General features: G+C 39.4%; 1 protein-coding gene across 8 annotated transcripts in view; it reads left to right on the top strand.

Annotated features, from left to right (window-relative positions):
• The window catches only part of LOC148343238 (ryanodine receptor 3), a 93,262-nt gene that overhangs the window by 65,830 nt on the left and 10,884 nt on the right, over nucleotides 1–16,548 (top strand). For 3 of the 8 annotated variants that reach the window (XM_088317545.1, XM_088317522.1, XM_088317531.1), the window contains 29 exons: nucleotides 50–112; nucleotides 224–299; nucleotides 834–957; nucleotides 1,043–1,158; nucleotides 1,240–1,307; nucleotides 1,387–1,508; nucleotides 1,640–1,689; nucleotides 2,022–2,082; nucleotides 2,764–3,002; nucleotides 4,176–4,257; nucleotides 4,341–4,471; nucleotides 4,569–4,892; nucleotides 5,819–6,059; nucleotides 6,123–6,210; nucleotides 6,276–6,368; nucleotides 7,469–7,483; nucleotides 9,088–9,258; nucleotides 9,352–9,411; nucleotides 9,579–9,713; nucleotides 10,406–10,518; nucleotides 11,986–12,082; nucleotides 13,519–13,628; nucleotides 13,735–13,786; nucleotides 13,858–13,908; nucleotides 13,994–14,093; nucleotides 14,164–14,243; nucleotides 14,317–14,393; nucleotides 14,482–14,555; nucleotides 15,882–15,899. In XM_088317545.1, coding sequence (XP_088173671.1) covers nucleotides 50–112; nucleotides 224–299; nucleotides 834–957; nucleotides 1,043–1,158; nucleotides 1,240–1,307; nucleotides 1,387–1,508; nucleotides 1,640–1,689; nucleotides 2,022–2,082; nucleotides 2,764–3,002; nucleotides 4,176–4,257; nucleotides 4,341–4,471; nucleotides 4,569–4,892; nucleotides 5,819–6,059; nucleotides 6,123–6,210; nucleotides 6,276–6,368; nucleotides 7,469–7,483; nucleotides 9,088–9,258; nucleotides 9,352–9,411; nucleotides 9,579–9,713; nucleotides 10,406–10,518; nucleotides 11,986–12,082; nucleotides 13,519–13,628; nucleotides 13,735–13,786; nucleotides 13,858–13,908; nucleotides 13,994–14,093; nucleotides 14,164–14,243; nucleotides 14,317–14,393; nucleotides 14,482–14,555; nucleotides 15,882–15,899 — 3,031 coding nt within the window. Of the gene's footprint in view, nucleotides 1–49; nucleotides 300–833; nucleotides 958–1,042; nucleotides 1,159–1,239; nucleotides 1,308–1,386; nucleotides 1,509–1,639; nucleotides 1,690–2,021; nucleotides 2,083–2,763; nucleotides 3,003–4,175; nucleotides 4,258–4,340; nucleotides 4,472–4,568; nucleotides 4,893–5,818; nucleotides 6,060–6,122; nucleotides 6,211–6,275; nucleotides 6,369–7,468; nucleotides 7,484–9,087; nucleotides 9,259–9,351; nucleotides 9,412–9,578; nucleotides 9,714–10,405; nucleotides 10,519–11,985; nucleotides 12,083–13,518; nucleotides 13,629–13,734; nucleotides 13,787–13,857; nucleotides 13,909–13,993; nucleotides 14,094–14,163; nucleotides 14,244–14,316; nucleotides 14,394–14,481; nucleotides 14,556–15,881; nucleotides 15,900–16,548 lie in introns of all 8 variants that reach the window. The other 5 variants (XM_088317536.1, XM_088317515.1, XM_088317552.1 and 2 more) reach the window with 4 other exon arrangements.

The following is a 16,548-nucleotide window of genomic DNA, read 5'->3' as shown; positions in this document are numbered from 1 at the left end:
TTAATATACCAATAGAAAAAAATTCACCAGCTTCTTATAACATTTTCAGGCAAATGGTTTCAATCCCAGCCCAATAGACACAAGCACCGTGATTCTATCCAGAGAACTCCAAGTGAGTGATTTATTCCTTTTTTTCCCTTTCAAAGAACAAAAGCCAAACTACAAGATTAAAAACACACACTTAACAGACAACTTTCTGAGCACGCTTTATCTTTACTCTCAGGGGATGGTGGAGGTGGTGGCTGAAAATTACCATAACATCTGGGCCAAAAGAAAAAAGAGTGACCTTGGGAGTAGAGGTGATTTAGAAGTGATACCTCAATTATTGTATGATCCGTTGTTTATCTTTACTCTATGAGTGAAACAATAGCAGCTCAAAAACCTCGCTTGCTGGTCTTCTACCAATACATTATTTTGACATCAATTTCCGCAGGATCATGTGTCAAATTCTCCAAGGAGTATAGTAGGACCCTAATTGGCTAAGCTGCTTCGTCATCCTACTTCTTCAGTTTTATTACCTTATGTGAAAGGACACTAATAAAGAAGTCAAACCTCTTGACAAGGGCTTTCTTAGAGCAATACCCAAGAGAGAAGAAATAGGTGACATGTCCATCTTGTTTATCTAGTGACACATTGTGGAGTGCTTTGGCAGGACTGGTCGTTGTCCCGGCACATTATTTTGCGCCTGCATTCCATTAAACTCATTCACTGCCTGCTCCGGTAAAATGAATGTACTTTTTGGCTTCTATACCCGTCAATGGCAGTGAATGAGTTCAGCATCTTTCATCTCGCGCGCTCGGCCACTAACGGCTAATCGGACACTGCGCTTTTAGTCGGAGGTGCGCACCCTTTGCTGGTGCCCTATGAGACGCTGACGGCTAAGGAGAAGGCTCGTGATCGAGAGAAGGCTCAGGATCTCTTCCGCTTCCTGCAAATCTGCGGATTCAGCATCACAAGGTGGACATAAACGGGACGAATGCAGTTTTTTTGAGAAGCTGCGAGATGGCACGGGGAGGTGATTGTGTAATGCATTGTGTTGCAGAGGTCTGAAAGACTTGGAGCAGGACTCCTCCTCAATGGAGAAACGGTTTGCATACAGGTTTCTGAAGAAGCTGCTCAAGTATGTTGACTCCGCCCAGGAGTTCATCTCTCACCTCGGTATGAGAATGCAACAGATGTGACTATTTGAACAGTGTGAATGTTTGATTGAATTCTAATTTGAGTATTGATTGAATCCAGAGGCCATGGCTGCCAGCGGCAAAACTGACAGGTCACCTCACGAGCAAGAAATCAAGTTTTTTGCCAAAGTAAGATTGTGATGCGTTCATGTACAGTGTCTAAATCCGTCTAATTTTTAAATCGGTTGCCTTTGTTGGGCCTTACCAGGTTCTTCTCCCGCTCATTGACCAATACTTCAAGAATCACTCTCTCTACTTCCTTTCATCACCCAACCAGAACCTTAGCAGCAGCGGCTATGCTTCCAACAAGGAGAAAGAAATGGTCACCAGGTCACCACATTGCCTTGCATGACCGTAACACTCACAGCATGACCACAAATGCGATCGTTGGTCTTTCCTCCAGCTGTTGACTCATTGTAACTTTCTCAATTCTTTCCCTTTCCTAACTTTCACACATCCAGCTTATTTTGTAAACTGGCAGCTCTTGTCAGACATAGGATCTCTCTCTTTGGTAAGATGCTTCCTTCTCTGTGTAAACTGTATGTCTCCATTCTATGTGTGTCTTTGTGTGTTTGCGGGTATATCTTGTGGAATTTGGTATTTGGAATGAAACAATTTTGGCTTTAAGTCATATAAAAAGCACAACTTTATAATAAAGCAATTTTGACATCAGCAGCAAACAAATGTTATATAATTTATTTAATTTCATTTTAAGGTCAGTGCAAACCTTTGTTTTTTTTATTTTTATTATTGCCATTGTGTTTGCATTCAAATCCTCCTATAAAGTTGGCTCAGCCCGTTTTTTTCTCATGCTGCTGATTACTTCTGCATGCTATCTCCTAGGAAGTGACTCGACCACGATGGTGAGCTGTTTGCACATCCTGGCACACACACTGGACACCAGGTGTGTAGACCTGACTGCGTATAAAATAATACTCTGAGTAGTGTTATTGTTAAAGTATAATATACAAAAGCACTCACTCCATTAAAACGAAAGGATTTGCTCGCTTTTCTGGTGAACAAGTATGATGGCTTCAAATCTTTTGTGTTGTATCTTTGTTCAAACATATTTGTCATGTTCTTACTGCCGGAGTGTCTTGTGGGATGCGGTGGCATTAGCAAAGAGGATCCTTTTGGCATTTAATTAAGCAAACAAGTTGCATGCAGCATATGATGCCCAAGGCTTACAATGCGCCGCTTGTTAATGCAGCTCACACATAATGAAGGCCGTAGTAAGTCTTGCCTTTCATTTCTCCTCTCTACTGGGACACAGCAAGGCCTTGTTAGACATTTAACTATGTTATGAATTATGAAATGCTGAAAATAGAAAAACTAATCATATTAATGCTTTGCATGCACGGTTTCTCTACTCTGACACAAGGCAAAGTCACCTTGGCTATAATGTAAATATCAATGTAATTCATTGAATAAATCACTCATGTTTCTGCGCATGAGGTAGTGAAGTGGACGTCTCGTATTTCATGAAATCCATACTGAGAAGTGCTGCATTTTACTTGCCAGGAGTCTTGTAGTTGTTTATTACCCGATACGTAAGTGTTGAGCATGTTCTTTTCCACTATGACAGGACAGTGATGAAGTCGGGCTCTGAATTGGTGAGGGTCGGGCTCAGGACGTTTTTTGAGAATGCCGCAGAAGACCTGGAGAGGACGTTTGAGAACCTCAAGTTGGGAAAGTTCACGCATTCGCGCTCGCAGATGAAAGGCGTGTCGCAGAACATCAACTACACGACGGTGGCTCTGCTCCCCATCCTGACCGCTCTGTTCGAACACATCACGCAACACCACTTTGGCATAGACCTGCTTTGTAAGTTCTCACGGCTGATAATCAAATCAAGCGCAAGTTAATACCCAGGGCAAGCGTGATATTTGTTACATTTTGAGAAATAAGGAGTGGGAAACCTGTTACTTCCAAACTGTGGCATAGTCATTGAGCCAGATCTCTAACTTTCTGGCTATGAAGTGTGCTCGTCGAGTTTTTTCTTGGGATTCATTTTGTTTCTCCTTTAATTAAATAAGAAAATCGGAGCGACTAATCCTCAGCACCAGCTCGTCATCGCCATCTTCAGAGTATGAAGCTGACCTCATATGGGCGGACCCAGCATACAAAAATCTGAGTTTTCTGCATCTTTTTTGAGGCCTTACCGATGTAATCATTGGGATCTTATTATTTTTACTTGTACTCCTTTTTAAGAAAAAGTTTTAGGCGAACCTATTTTCGTATTCCATACACTTTAATTGTTACTTCATTACTCTCTAAATATTTCTTCCATACTTGTAGTTACTTTCACCAATACAAATGCAAAATTCAGAAGTATGTCCTTTAATGTGGAAAAAAATCATTACAATTGATGAAAACTTTAATCTGTTAACTCCAAAAAATTATCCATTGTTGCAGCCGACGTCCAGAAGACAGGTTTTGGACAAATAGTCCTAATTCAGTGTATCCAATGTCGAAGTAAAAACAAAACATTTTCTGAGCTACAATTACTGAAGTCCATTTTGTCCGGTGACACATCAATAGGGACTGAAAAGCCAAACATTGACAATAGAGATCATTAAGTAAGAAGGTAGCGCTTAATTGGACACCCAAATTTCACCGAGATGAACATTAGATCTCAACTGACTTCGTGGCTTTACAGATTCTTTTCAAATTCCGGGTTGCTTTTTATAGGTCGTAAAAAGTGGTCATGTCCACAGAAACGACACCACAAGGTTTAAACGCATTGCGTTGATCTGATTGTAATGGTTGTAAAAATAATTTTATTAGTAATGCCTTTTGCTCCTGGTGATAGTTTTGTAATTAAGCTGCTTGTGTGTTGTTTTGAGTCTGATTTGGCTGTAATATAACTGTAATAACTGACCGACTGATTCTCATCCCTCCCAACTACATAGAAATTGTTTGGACATGTTCAGTAAAGGATGACTCATATGTTACGACATGATTCACTTTGACTTGTTTTCTTCCTTGCTGTTCCAGTGGATGATGTCCAAGTGTCCTGCTATCGTATCCTGACCAGCCTCTATGCTCTGGGGACGGGCAAAAACATCTACGTAGAAAGGTACTGTTCCTCTTTGAATACTGGAGTTCAGTCATTTGCAAGCCATGCTCTGACAGACACCGAGCTTGCTCTGTGTCCCTCAGACAGCTGCCAGCTCTCGGCCAGTGTCTGGCCACCTTGGCGGGGGCCATGCCGGTGGCTTTCCTGGAGCCGATGCTCAACATGTACAACCCCTTCTCAGTCTTTACCACCAAGAGTGGCCGTGAACGAGCCAGTAAGTCACAAGTTGTCCTATCAAGGTGCCAAATCTGCAGTGACCCCGTTTATAGAAGCATGTTGCTCTAATGTATAATCCACACTGGTATCTTTAGTCCTTGGCATTCCGGACTCAGTTGAACAAATGTGTCCCGGGATGCCCCGGCTCGACGGGCTCATAAAGGACATCAACGACATGGCTGAATCGGGAGCGCGGTACACAGAGATGCCACATGTGATTGAGGTGGTCTTGCCCATGCTTTGTAACTACCTGTCCTACTGGTGGGAGAGGGGGCCTGAGAGCTTGCCAGCTGGTGGCAGCAGCATGTGCTGCGCCACCGTCACCTCAGAGCACCTTAGCCTCATTCTGGGCAACATCCTGAAGATCCTCAACAACAACCTGGGCATTGATGAGGCTTCATGGATGAAAAGAATTGCAGGTGGGCACTCTGTATTGAGCCATATTGACTTTCATATCTATACCAAGATCTTCTTACGGTTGTTGAACGAAACACTTTTAAATTGCAACCATTTCAAAGGATCGATGCTAAACCAAGAGAATGTTTGAACAATTTAGCAATGGCATTCTTGATTATCAATTTTTTAAATTTGTTCTACATTTGTATATGAATGTACTACTAATAGAACACATACTTTTCAAGGTTCAACAAGGCTAGCTTTTTAATCCAGCTACAGGAATAAATCACACTGGTCAACCAAGTTTTAATCAGAGATGCAAGTACATTTTTCCAGATGAATTTATTTATTACGAATCTTCCTTCGCTTTTTTTGTCTCGCACATCAGGTTTAATATTTGTCCGTTTTCTGAACCGCTTATCCTATGTTTGGTAATATTTATGAATTAAGGGTTAGTTTTTAGTTTTTTCTCAAATGTCATTGCTGTTAACATGTGCAATGATCACAATTGGATAATAATAATAATAATAATAATAAAAATAATAATAATAATAATTTATCATTATCGTTATTATTATTATTGTTATTATTATCATCATCTAGGGTAATTACAAGTAATTAACTATGAATGCATTGTTTGCTTTGCTGCATGAAAACAAATGTCCTACTTTCATTAGAAAATAAAATCATCATTAATTTATGTGCATGTTAAATAACGCCACAATATTCATATATTCAACAGCCATATTGCACGTTTCCAATGCCATGCAGCCCTATTACATACTGTATAAATAAATATACTATATCATCAATCTTTGGATCTTTTTTATATATTGTGAAAATGTTACATATTTTTTCATTGAGGTCCAATCATATTTACTGGGGGATATAATGACTTACAAAAACTTACTTGTGATATGCTAAATTTTTTGGCTTTTTGCATTTCCAGTGTATGTGCAGCCCATTATAAGCAAAGCTCGAACTGCTCTGCTAAAGAGCCACTTCCTGCCAACACTAGAGAAACTGAAGAAGAAGACGGTGAAAGTAGTGGCCGAGGAGGAGCTGTTGAAAGCAGACAGCAAGGGAGACACACAGGAGGCCGAATTGCTCATCCTGGATGAGTTTGCTGTGCTCTGCAGGGACCTTTATGCCTTTTACCCCATGCTCATACGTTACGTCGACAACAACAGGTTAGCTCAGGATGATGGAACTCAGGTGGACAAGGTCAAAGTCAAATATCCTTCTACTTGCAGGTCCAGATGGCTCAAAGAGCCAGATGCTGACTCAAATGAGCTCTTCAAGATGGTTGCTGAAATTTTTATCCTCTGGTGCAAATCACATGTAAGATCGCAGTGATCTACGCAGTAACGACGAGACATTGATTCATCTTTGAATTCTTTTCACAGAATTTCAAACGAGAGGAGCAGAACTTTGTGGTCCAGAATGAAATCAACAACCTTTCCTTCTTGACTGGTGACAATAAAACTAAGATGTCAAAGGTTGGTTTCTAATCCTCTATGCACTACACACTAGTATAACAGGATTATTTATCGCATTATATCATGTGTGAAGGACTGACTCTATGCAGGTTAGCAACTAGAATACAAACAGGTATATATTCTAGTCATGTACAGGTACATCTAAAAAATGAAGATGGTGAACAAGATAATTTAGTTCAGTTGTTTTATTCAAACAGTGACTACCCAATTTCTGTATTTAGGAAAGTATCCTTGTTTCTCTTGTAATATTGTAATTTCTCAAGATTGGAAATTTCTGGTTTTCATTAGCTGTGATTTATAATCACCAATATTATGAAAAATAAATCCACGACTTATTTCACTGTGTTCACAAATTGTAATTTATTGACTTGATGTCAAGTCAATGATGCTTCACACATTGTTTTGTTTCATTGCCTAATGATGTCTTTGAACATGATATTCCAAAGTGTCATTTTGTCCCCATAATACTGTATTAGTACTGTTTTCTATCATGTATTGATGACCTTGAGCTCTCTCAAAGGTCCATCTATTTCCGGTCTTTTCAAGTTGGGCGGGCCGGATTAAAACGTTTAATGGGCCGCATGTGGTCCCCGGGACGTAGCTTGCTCACACCTGATCAATTTGGTACAGCCACCCTTTTTCTGTTGTGTCCAAGCCTGAGCAAAGTGAAAACATTTTCTTCATTTGCCTCTATGAATAACCAAAGCTTTTACACTGTGAAGGCTCCTCACTGGCTTGGGCCTAATCCCTCAATTAGTCTTTGCATTTGTGCTTATGGAAATACTCTTGTTTTCATACTAGCCAAACCACCCACCTTGAAAAGCCTCTGAATCAAACAGGAAAAATTAGGAGAATAAATTCTAGCAACAAAAGGATAATCTAAGAAAATGTAAATGTGCGTGTGCTCTTATGTATGTATGCAACTAACACTCTTCCATCAGAAACAAATATTTCTGTATATTTGTTCACATTGAGTGCTTTAAAAGGCCGTATTCATAACATTGCACACAAGGGTTGAATGTGTGCCTCCATTTACGGTCATCCTTATCCACAATCTGCCCGTCTTTCTCCCTTCCTGTCTCTCTCTCTGTCTCATCCAGTCCTATAAGGAAAAGGTAGAGTGATGCAGCGCATGTTTACATGACATCTTATTGGCTCGTTAAGATGAAAAGCCAATAGAGCATTGTGCCTCTGTGCCTCGTAATTTATAGTGAAGTCGTATTATTATGTCACCTCTCTTATTTGTGTCTTCTGCTGCTTTCATTAATGTTGTGGCATAGTGAATATCCTTTTGTTTGTTTGTTTTTGTTGTCTTTGGAGGTGAAATAACAATATCCAGACCCTTTGTAGCCAGACGTGCTTTTGTTCGATAGATTGTGGTGTGCTGTATTTGGGCATAGTTGTATATATATTTGTGGTTTTATGTATTTTGTGTGTATGTTTAAAGTAACGTGACTGTACATGTGGACAAAATTGTTGGTGAAAGAAAAATAGTGATTAATAATAATTTAAAAAAAAAAAACTAACAAAAAATATGAATAATAGTAATGCATTCATAAACGATAATTGACATAAGTGATGGTAATTATACGGCAGATAGTAAAAATCTGACATCGCTCTTCAATTGCGGTTGAACACAATTGTTTTAAAAAATAAACTCATGAAGCAGGCCTGGTTCTCGTAGAACATATTGAGAAGAATTTGATTATACGGACCTGTTCAACCCAGTTGTGTCCACTAATTAGCATCACAGGTGTTTTCAAACTTGTAAGCAGTCAGTCGGCGTTTGCAACGGGTGACAAGCAGTCACCGTGCTCTTTGGTGACATGGTGTGTAAACCATAGATGGGGACTTTACTCTATTTTGCGCTCTGTCCTCCATCTGCGACTTGGACAACAAGAAGAAAGATTGAAGAAAAATAACTGACACAAAACTTTACACTGCTTAGTGCCTCAAAGTCTTGTTGTTACACCTGGCAAATTCACAGATGAGCTCGGACCACATATTCAAAATGTTCTTGTTCATCGGTATCAACACTTACCCGTCGTCGCAAATATTAAGTTAAGGGTAACATTATTTGTCAGGGCCTGTTTCGTGATTTTTTTTTTTTTTAAAGATTATTCTGTTGAGTGACAATTTAAAAGCAATGTCTGATTTTCATTGTTTACTTTTCAATTTCAGATAGTTTTTTTTTATTACTTTTGTCGGATTGAAGTTATTTCTCAGACCACTGTGTGTTTTTCTTTCACTAACAGCAGGGTGCAATCAATTTGTCCATGTGTGTATATCCAGTAGTTATTTTTTCTTTTTTACAGAGCCCTCTGCTTCAATTCAGCTGAAAAATGGATAGTTTTATTTTTTCCCCTCACGGATCCACCTCAACCCCTCCCAAATTCTTGTTTTTTGAATCGAGACCGCCTGTGGGTTAGCAGTTGCGAGATGTCATGCTTCAGTGAACCATTTCTTTTCCTTCATTGTGCCGTGGTCGGAAAAACAATAAAGAGTTTTCTTTGATTATTTTATTTATTTTTTTATGTTTTCATTTTATGTAGATTTTATTCTAATCCAGCTCAAGACCACTATAAAATGATAAAACAATATTTCAAGATTTTTACGATTGACATTCAGGCAAAATAGTTCCCCAGATGCATTTAGGAATACATTTCTCGTTCATTGCTTCTTTTGTAAGCTGCTGTATTGAATATTGTATACTTTTCAGTCCGGCGGACAAGACCAGGAACGCAAACACAAGAAAAGGCGCGGTGAGTTCTACTCCATCCAGACATCACTGATCGTGGCTGCTCTCAAGAAGATGCTTCCAATCGGGCTCAACATGTGCACGCCAGGGGACCAGGAGCTCATCTCCTTGGCTAAGACGCGCTATCTGCTGGTCAGACTAAAACCCGCTCCTTCCACAAGTATGCAGCTTTGATAAAACTCAAATTTGAATTGTGTCCAACCCGGTGAATATTTGGTTTTACAGAGAGACACAGACGACGAGGTCAAAGATCACATTGGGCAAAATCTTCACCTCAGAGAAAAGGTGCGAGTGGACTAGCCATTGTACTGGGATTCCTACACTGTGTTGAAATAGCGTATCCACATTTGTGCCAACCTTGTTGGGAGTATCGCCATACTTGCTCCCTATTTCCTATTATACTGTACTTTTGCTGTATCTGTTTGACATGTTACTCGGAATCCTGCTCCCAGTCAGAAGATCCTGCCGTGAGGTGGCAGTTAAACCTTTACAAAGATATAATGGTACGAGGCGAGGGGCCCCCTGACCCTGACAGGGTGGTGGACCGTATCCAGAGGATCTCTGCTGCCGTTTTTAACTTGGAACAGGTAGAACATTTGCATTTTACCACATTGTCCGGAGGTGTTGGCAGCAAACAGTTGTGCGTCAAGTGGAGGGCAATGGGCACCGGAAACAAGCTTTTAAGTGTTGAATGTTACAATTTGTGCTCAGCATATTACTCATATAATAATGCAGTATTGGCAGAGTTTGGAGCGGGTATCAAACTCAAAGCCATTATTTTATGTCGACTGCTAAAGCAAGTAAAATAGGTCTATTTCCTAGTTTCTTGCGCAATGGATTTGTTTTTTATTTTGGCAGACAATCTGAATAAAAATGGAAATTTTTAAAAGATATCACAAGCATCTGTTCTTGCCAAATCCTTTCTTTACATAAGAATACATGCCAAGTTTCGGTCAGCAGTATGTCTGTCATGAGAATTTATTTAAATCGGGCTTGTGGTCACAACAAATGCTGCCTAGCAACGAGTGACCAATAAAAATAAGCAATTCTTCTGATCTGCTTTTTTTTTTGTTGTTAAATTTGCTGACTTTTAAACATAAACTAAAAGTAAAAGAGCACATCAGACAATAAGTGAGAGTACTGCAGTTTTAGTGGAAGGTTCAACATCACTGGACAGAAACATATCATGACTACATCACTCAGTAACTATTAGTTTCTCAACATTACAAGGTGATGCATATTGCGTGACTGAGGCAGAGTGTTTTCTTCCTCCTGCTAGGTGGAGCAACCACTGAGATCCAAGAAATGTGTCTGGCAAAAGTTGTTGTCCAAGCAGCGGAAAAGAGCAGTTGTTGCGTGTTTCCGAATGGCTCCACTTTATAATCTGCCAAGGTATTTAGAGAAAAACACATGATCAATTTTTTTTATCACACATTGGTCAACTCCTCGTAGTTCTGATAGCATCTGCAGCATCGCACCTTTATTTGCCTCTTGTCTCTGACTCACAACCTCAATTTTTCACGACCTGGATTCTGACCATGCATTAATGCTCAGGCTCCCTTTTTACGCGTGTAGGAAAAATGTCTGGCCCGCAGATGTTTTCAAGGAATACAAAAAGGGACACTAGCAATTTCATGCCCTGCTGGTCTGTAACTCAATTACAGGAAGCAAGCTACAGTAGGAGGAAAACAATTATGGGGCCCAAGCAGGAGGGCGGCCACCTTCAATATGTGCTCAGTTGCGACAACCTGCCTGCCTGCCTGCCTGGCTGCAGGCGGCATGTCACACTCATTCCCAGTTGTTGACACTGAAATATGTCCCAGCATAGCAAACATTTATTAAACTCTCCCATGCAGACGTCTTTCTGGTCCATGTAAAGGATCATGCAAACTATATTCAGTGAAAGTCTTGGTTACATCCTCAATGTCACACTGTATTGTACTTGCCTCCCTCAGGGACAAAAACAATAATTACTTCCTGAATTCCTATCAACATATTTGGCTGGAGAAAATGCATGGGAACTCAGATTATGACAGTCTGCTCTCCATGCTGACGGTAACGTAGCGTTGACCCATGTTGACAATCCTGCTGACACCACGCGATCCTCTTGTAATGAGCCCTTGCTTCCCTTCCGGCACAAACCTTAACTTCCATTCATTCAAATGTCCGCCGCTGGTCTGTCTGTTGCTTTGTGAGGCAGTAAGGTGTCAAGCAAAAAGACATGATGATTGGCCAGATTGAAGGTCATATTCCGCACTTTTTGTTGATGGTGCAGTACTTCTTTAGGTTTAATTTTGTGACATACAGCATGTGACGCTCCGGTCTTCCTGTGAAAACATCCATTCATTAATTTGCAATATCGCTCGTCTTGTCATGTCATGGGTGAGCTGGAGCTTCTCCCAGGTGACTTTTGACAAGAGGCGCGATACACCGTAGCTGCAGAGGACGCATTTAAAAAAAATAAAAAATAAAAAACTTTGTCATTAAACTTCACATGGGTAGTTTAACGTCTAATTAACGTACTATTTCAGTTTTGGGTGACATTTAGAAGAAACCGGAGTACCCACAGAAAACTTCTGCAAGCCCAAAGAGAACATTCAAACTCAACACAAAAGGCCTCGGCCGAGTTTAAAACCCATATGTCAGACATTCTTGCCACTTGTCTCACCATGCTGCCTCTGAAAAGCATCTGCCAACATTTTGACTTTACTTTTCTAAAACCGTGAAACCGTATTCATGACCAGTGGGATGTACCAGTACCCAGAACTAACTGAACCTCTTCTGAAGGGCCCACTTCCCTTTCCTCCTTTCCTCGGCTTTGATCTAACCCAGGCTAATTTCCTCTTACCCCTATCCTAGGCATCGCTCTATGAACCTCTTCCTCCTGGCCTATCAGAGAATATGGATAGAAACAGAAGAGTACTCTTTTGAGGAGAAGCTAGTACAGGATCTTGCAGTAAGTACTCACAGGATTTAAAAAGCCTTCGTGATGGTGGCCATGTGCCCCGAGGAGGCTTGCCCCTCCCCCTCCTCCTCCTCTTGTTGTACCTGTGACGTTGTTGTACATGCTTGAAGTTTTTTTTTTTTTTGGGTTTCCCGCTTGCCAGTCAGGTGTAGCAGGCATGACATCACCGCTGATGTCAGAGCAATATCACCCCCGGTGTCTTCTTGTGCAACTGCATCCAATCACGTTGCCTCAACTTGTCGGTTTGATTTTTGTTTTGTGTCTTCTTCATATCATTTGAAACGCTGCGTTATTGCAGCAAATTTACTTCACAGACTTAATCCACAAAGACTATGCACGAAATGTACCTTTTTAAATCGGGTGCTAAATAGTGGACACTTTCTATAAAAATTAGTGCTGTCAAGTGATTCATTTTTTTAACTAATTAATCACAAAAAAAATCATTATTAATCATGAGTAATCACATTTTTCAACTACTATTTTTTGCAAAGTTTATAACAGATATTTATCTATCTTGGAATTAATGCAAAATCACCAAATATGAATTATATTGAATTCAAAGACTGTTCTAGTAGCTTTCTTGTATTCTTGAATACGATCTAAATGGAGACATCTTTGCAGACATTTATTTTCGAAACATTTCTCAAAACTGCCCACAAGCGCCACACTCCAGCAGTGTTGGTTTGCAAGGCCCAGTGGTAATTTAATCACAGTGTTTTGTTCTGAGATGTGCTAAAGACAGCTAATATGGCACGAGGTTTGCAAGGTATGCAAATTATTTTTGAAGTAAATCAAACTGAGTTGACTCAGTTAAAATATTTATAATATTCTAATATTAATATTTATAATAGTTATTTTTTTGTATTAATCACCCGAGTTAATGATTTAATTTTGACAGCCCTAGTAAAAAATATAAAAGCAGAATCATCACCATCAATGATTTTGAATTGACTTTTGTCAGCCCCAAATTTAGTAATAATAATAATAATACCTCGGCATTCAAGCACAATTTCTGAAGAAAGTCTAATTTTACACCTATATTTTTCTTAACCCAATTATATTGTGTGAATGGATCTACTTTTTGAAAGTACTACTCTAATTGTAGTGCTTTTTGTCTCATATAATGTGGAATTGAAGCCGCAGGGGATGTACATGTTTTTTTTCTGGTGTGATTAATGGTACAATGTTTATGCTCCTGGATAAATTGTTGGAAGGCAAAAAGCATTGTATAAATATGAAGTTGGCTTATGGACAATCAAGCTTATTGCCATCGGCTGCATGTCACCTCTGCTTTTGTGTGTGTTGCGTGTGCTTGATGATCTGCATGCTTCCAGTGTGTGCACTTAGAACCTTGCTGAGTAAAGTACTTTCAAAACACTGTCATGTCCTACTATCTAACTAATAACAAGAGGACATGACTTGTCCAGAAAATACATCACAAAATGGAGGAGGAGGAAGAGGAGGAGGTCAGAAAGCAGCCCGATCCTCTTCACCAGCTCATTCTGCATTTCAGCCACAATGCTCTGACAGAGTGCAGGTGAACACGTAGACACATGCACAATTACTACGCAGATGAGATATGATATCAAGTGTCCGTGCATCCTTTAACCACACAGCATTTGCCAAAATTTTTTTTTTTTCAGCTCTTTGGAAGACGACCCTTTATATATCGCTTACGCAGATATGATGGCAAAGGTACATTATTGTCTTGTTGGTTTTGAGTAATGCAAAATTTGAACCAGTGTGACATTATATTTCCCTTTCAGAGTTGTGCTGAAGGTGAAGAGGAGAATGACGAGAAAGAGAAAACATTTGAGGTACGATTGAAGCAAACAATGGAAGTCTTTCTTTTTTTTTTTCTGCCACATTGTATGTTGCATGTTGCGCAATCTTGTCTTTTAGGAGAAAGAAATGGAGAAGCAAAAGATGTTATACCAGCAGGCCCGACTGCACGACCGCGGGGCTGCGGAGATGGTGCTCCAGATGATTGGTGCTAGTAAAGGTACCTGTCCACCCTTATACACTCACCACATTTATGTGTTTATAGTACGATTTACACTGTGAGGTCATAGGTCGACTCGATGCTATGGTAACCTTCACGCTGAAACTGGGCATCTCGATTCTCAATGGCGGGAACATTCTGGTCCAGCAGGTAATAGCCACTCCAGAACCAGCAATTATTTAATTGGCTACATCACCCAACTTAATGTTCTTGTGTTGTGCAGAAAATGTTGGACTACCTGAAAGAGAAGCGAGATGTCGGCTTCTTCAAAAGCTTATCTGGACTAATGATGTCTTGCAGGTAACAAAAACACATGTTTTCCTTTTTCAAATTAGTCATATGAACCTAAATTAAGAGAAGACAATATTGGTTCATCTTTCCTCCTTAGTGTGCTGGATCTCAATGCTTTTGAGAGGCAAAACAAAGCAGAAGGTCTTGGGATGGTAACAGAAGAAGGATCAAGTATGTAACTGTAACAGCGCCAATGTTATCTTGTTGTTTTATTTACAGGAAGTAGCCTCCAAGTTATGCTTTCATTTTCAGTTCAAAAAAATATTTTTTGTTGAGTTCTACATAGTTACTAAACTAGAAGTTATATTCCCTCAACCTGACCTAATATTTTTCTTCTAAGGCTATAATTATATTATAACAATGCTGCACATATAGTTTCTCATTTGACCCTTGCCACGTGCTTAAAAGTGAAAGTGTGTTCTCAAAATCCTCTTATTAAACAGTCAAAAATGATTACAGTGCATACATACGATACAGTATAATACAATACAACTTTATATTTCGGTTCTTGTCAGAAACAAGCAAAGTGTGCAATGACATTTAAAGTCCCTAATTTTAGGTATTATCGGGTGACTGACCCGTGTTGGTAAAGTCATGATGACTCACCACTTTAATAGACATATCTGTCCAATCTAATTGGATGTGTAAAAAAATAAATAAAAAATGTTCCTTTTAGAAATAGTTGAGGATGTTCAGTTTTTATTCAAATTGTCAGCAAATTAACTATTCGTTATTGTTGATTCACCCAAAAATTCTTATTCAAAAATGAAAACTGAGTATAACATCTCCGGCATCTTTCCGTGATATGACATGAGTTCTAGCTCGTACAGTTCTGGTTCCTTGGCCTTGATGCCCACATCACTGGACACTCCGGACCTTCAGACACTCCTTTGCTCTTCTGTGGTTGCGCAATTCCATTTTCATATCATGTTTTTGTTTCATGTTGATATTGTCATCACACAGGTGAACCTGTGTGACTGTATGTCCAAGTCCTGTCTTAGTGCGGTCAACCAATTACATTTACTTTCGTAATATAAAAAAATATTTAAGCCATAAATGCAATCAATCAATTTGACTACAGGTTTGCATACAGTGTATAGAATCGCTGATAACGTCATTAGGTACATTTGCACAATCAATTGTAGAATTGTTAATAATGAATATAATAATAAAACAATAATAAATTGTTAATAATCACTTTACATTTCCAGGGTCAATACAAGTCTTGCATTGGACCCCATTAGATTGTGCCTGTGTACCTAAAGTTGTATTCAGACAATATATGAATCATGATACATAATGCAGCTCATTTCCACTTCATTAACTCAGGCATAAGTGATGGTAACTGTTTTAATCCTTGCCCGTAGACAATAGAAGTTATATCTGGAGTATGATCATTCTCTCCTGTGGTTGTGATTGAATATCAATGTCTTCTCCTTTGCTTATGTCTGCTTTTTGTGTGTTCCTATGATCATTTTTTTATGTCATCGGTCGCAGTCAACGTGAGTGAGCGGGGTAAATACATGGTTTAGATTCTACTCTCCTCTTCTATGCAATGCTGACATCTTGATTGCTCCCTCCCGTTTGACCCTCTCTGATCTTTCCCCACTTTGCACCCTGAATGCAATACAAGCATCTTCCTATTGCTTATTCACAGTATTAACGCAAGCTGACGGAACGCATGCATGCTCATTTTATCATCTGGTTGATCAATACAGTATATTGTAGGGTTTTTAGTCAGGTGACCAAAATTTCTTCTTTCACAAGAAGGTAATGCTTGCCAGTTGTTTCGATTTGCCTTATCTTGGAAAGTTTATATTAAGAGTAAAATCTTTGCTTTGTTTGCACCGAACCAATACGGTTTTGCTGGTGTCTAAACAACACTGCTCAGTTTTATTCCTATGATTGGATTTTTGCGGTACAGTAATTGCCTTCCATCGCAGGGGTCACATTCCAGCCCAATACTCTTATTTAATACACCCCACGCCGCTTTGTATAGCACTTACGTCGCTTAATTTTTTTTTTAAGGTCAATAACACACTGTACAGGTCAAAAGTTTTGAAACACCTTCAAATTCAAATGGGCTCAAACACATTAAGAGGTCAGGGAATTCAAGCTATTTACTCTTAAATGCAGAGCTGTGAACTGGAAGTCATTGCAGGTG

The sequence above is a fragment of the Idiotropiscis lumnitzeri genome, chromosome 1, assembly GCF_059441095.1.
Source record: "Idiotropiscis lumnitzeri isolate Australia: NSW breed Sydney's pygmy pipehorse chromosome 1, RoL_Ilum_1.0, whole genome shotgun sequence".
NCBI classification, from domain to species: domain Eukaryota; kingdom Metazoa; phylum Chordata; class Actinopteri; order Syngnathiformes; family Syngnathidae; genus Idiotropiscis; species Idiotropiscis lumnitzeri.
Note: the sequence above shows the minus strand (reverse complement) of the source record. Positions and strands in the feature narration are given on the sequence as shown.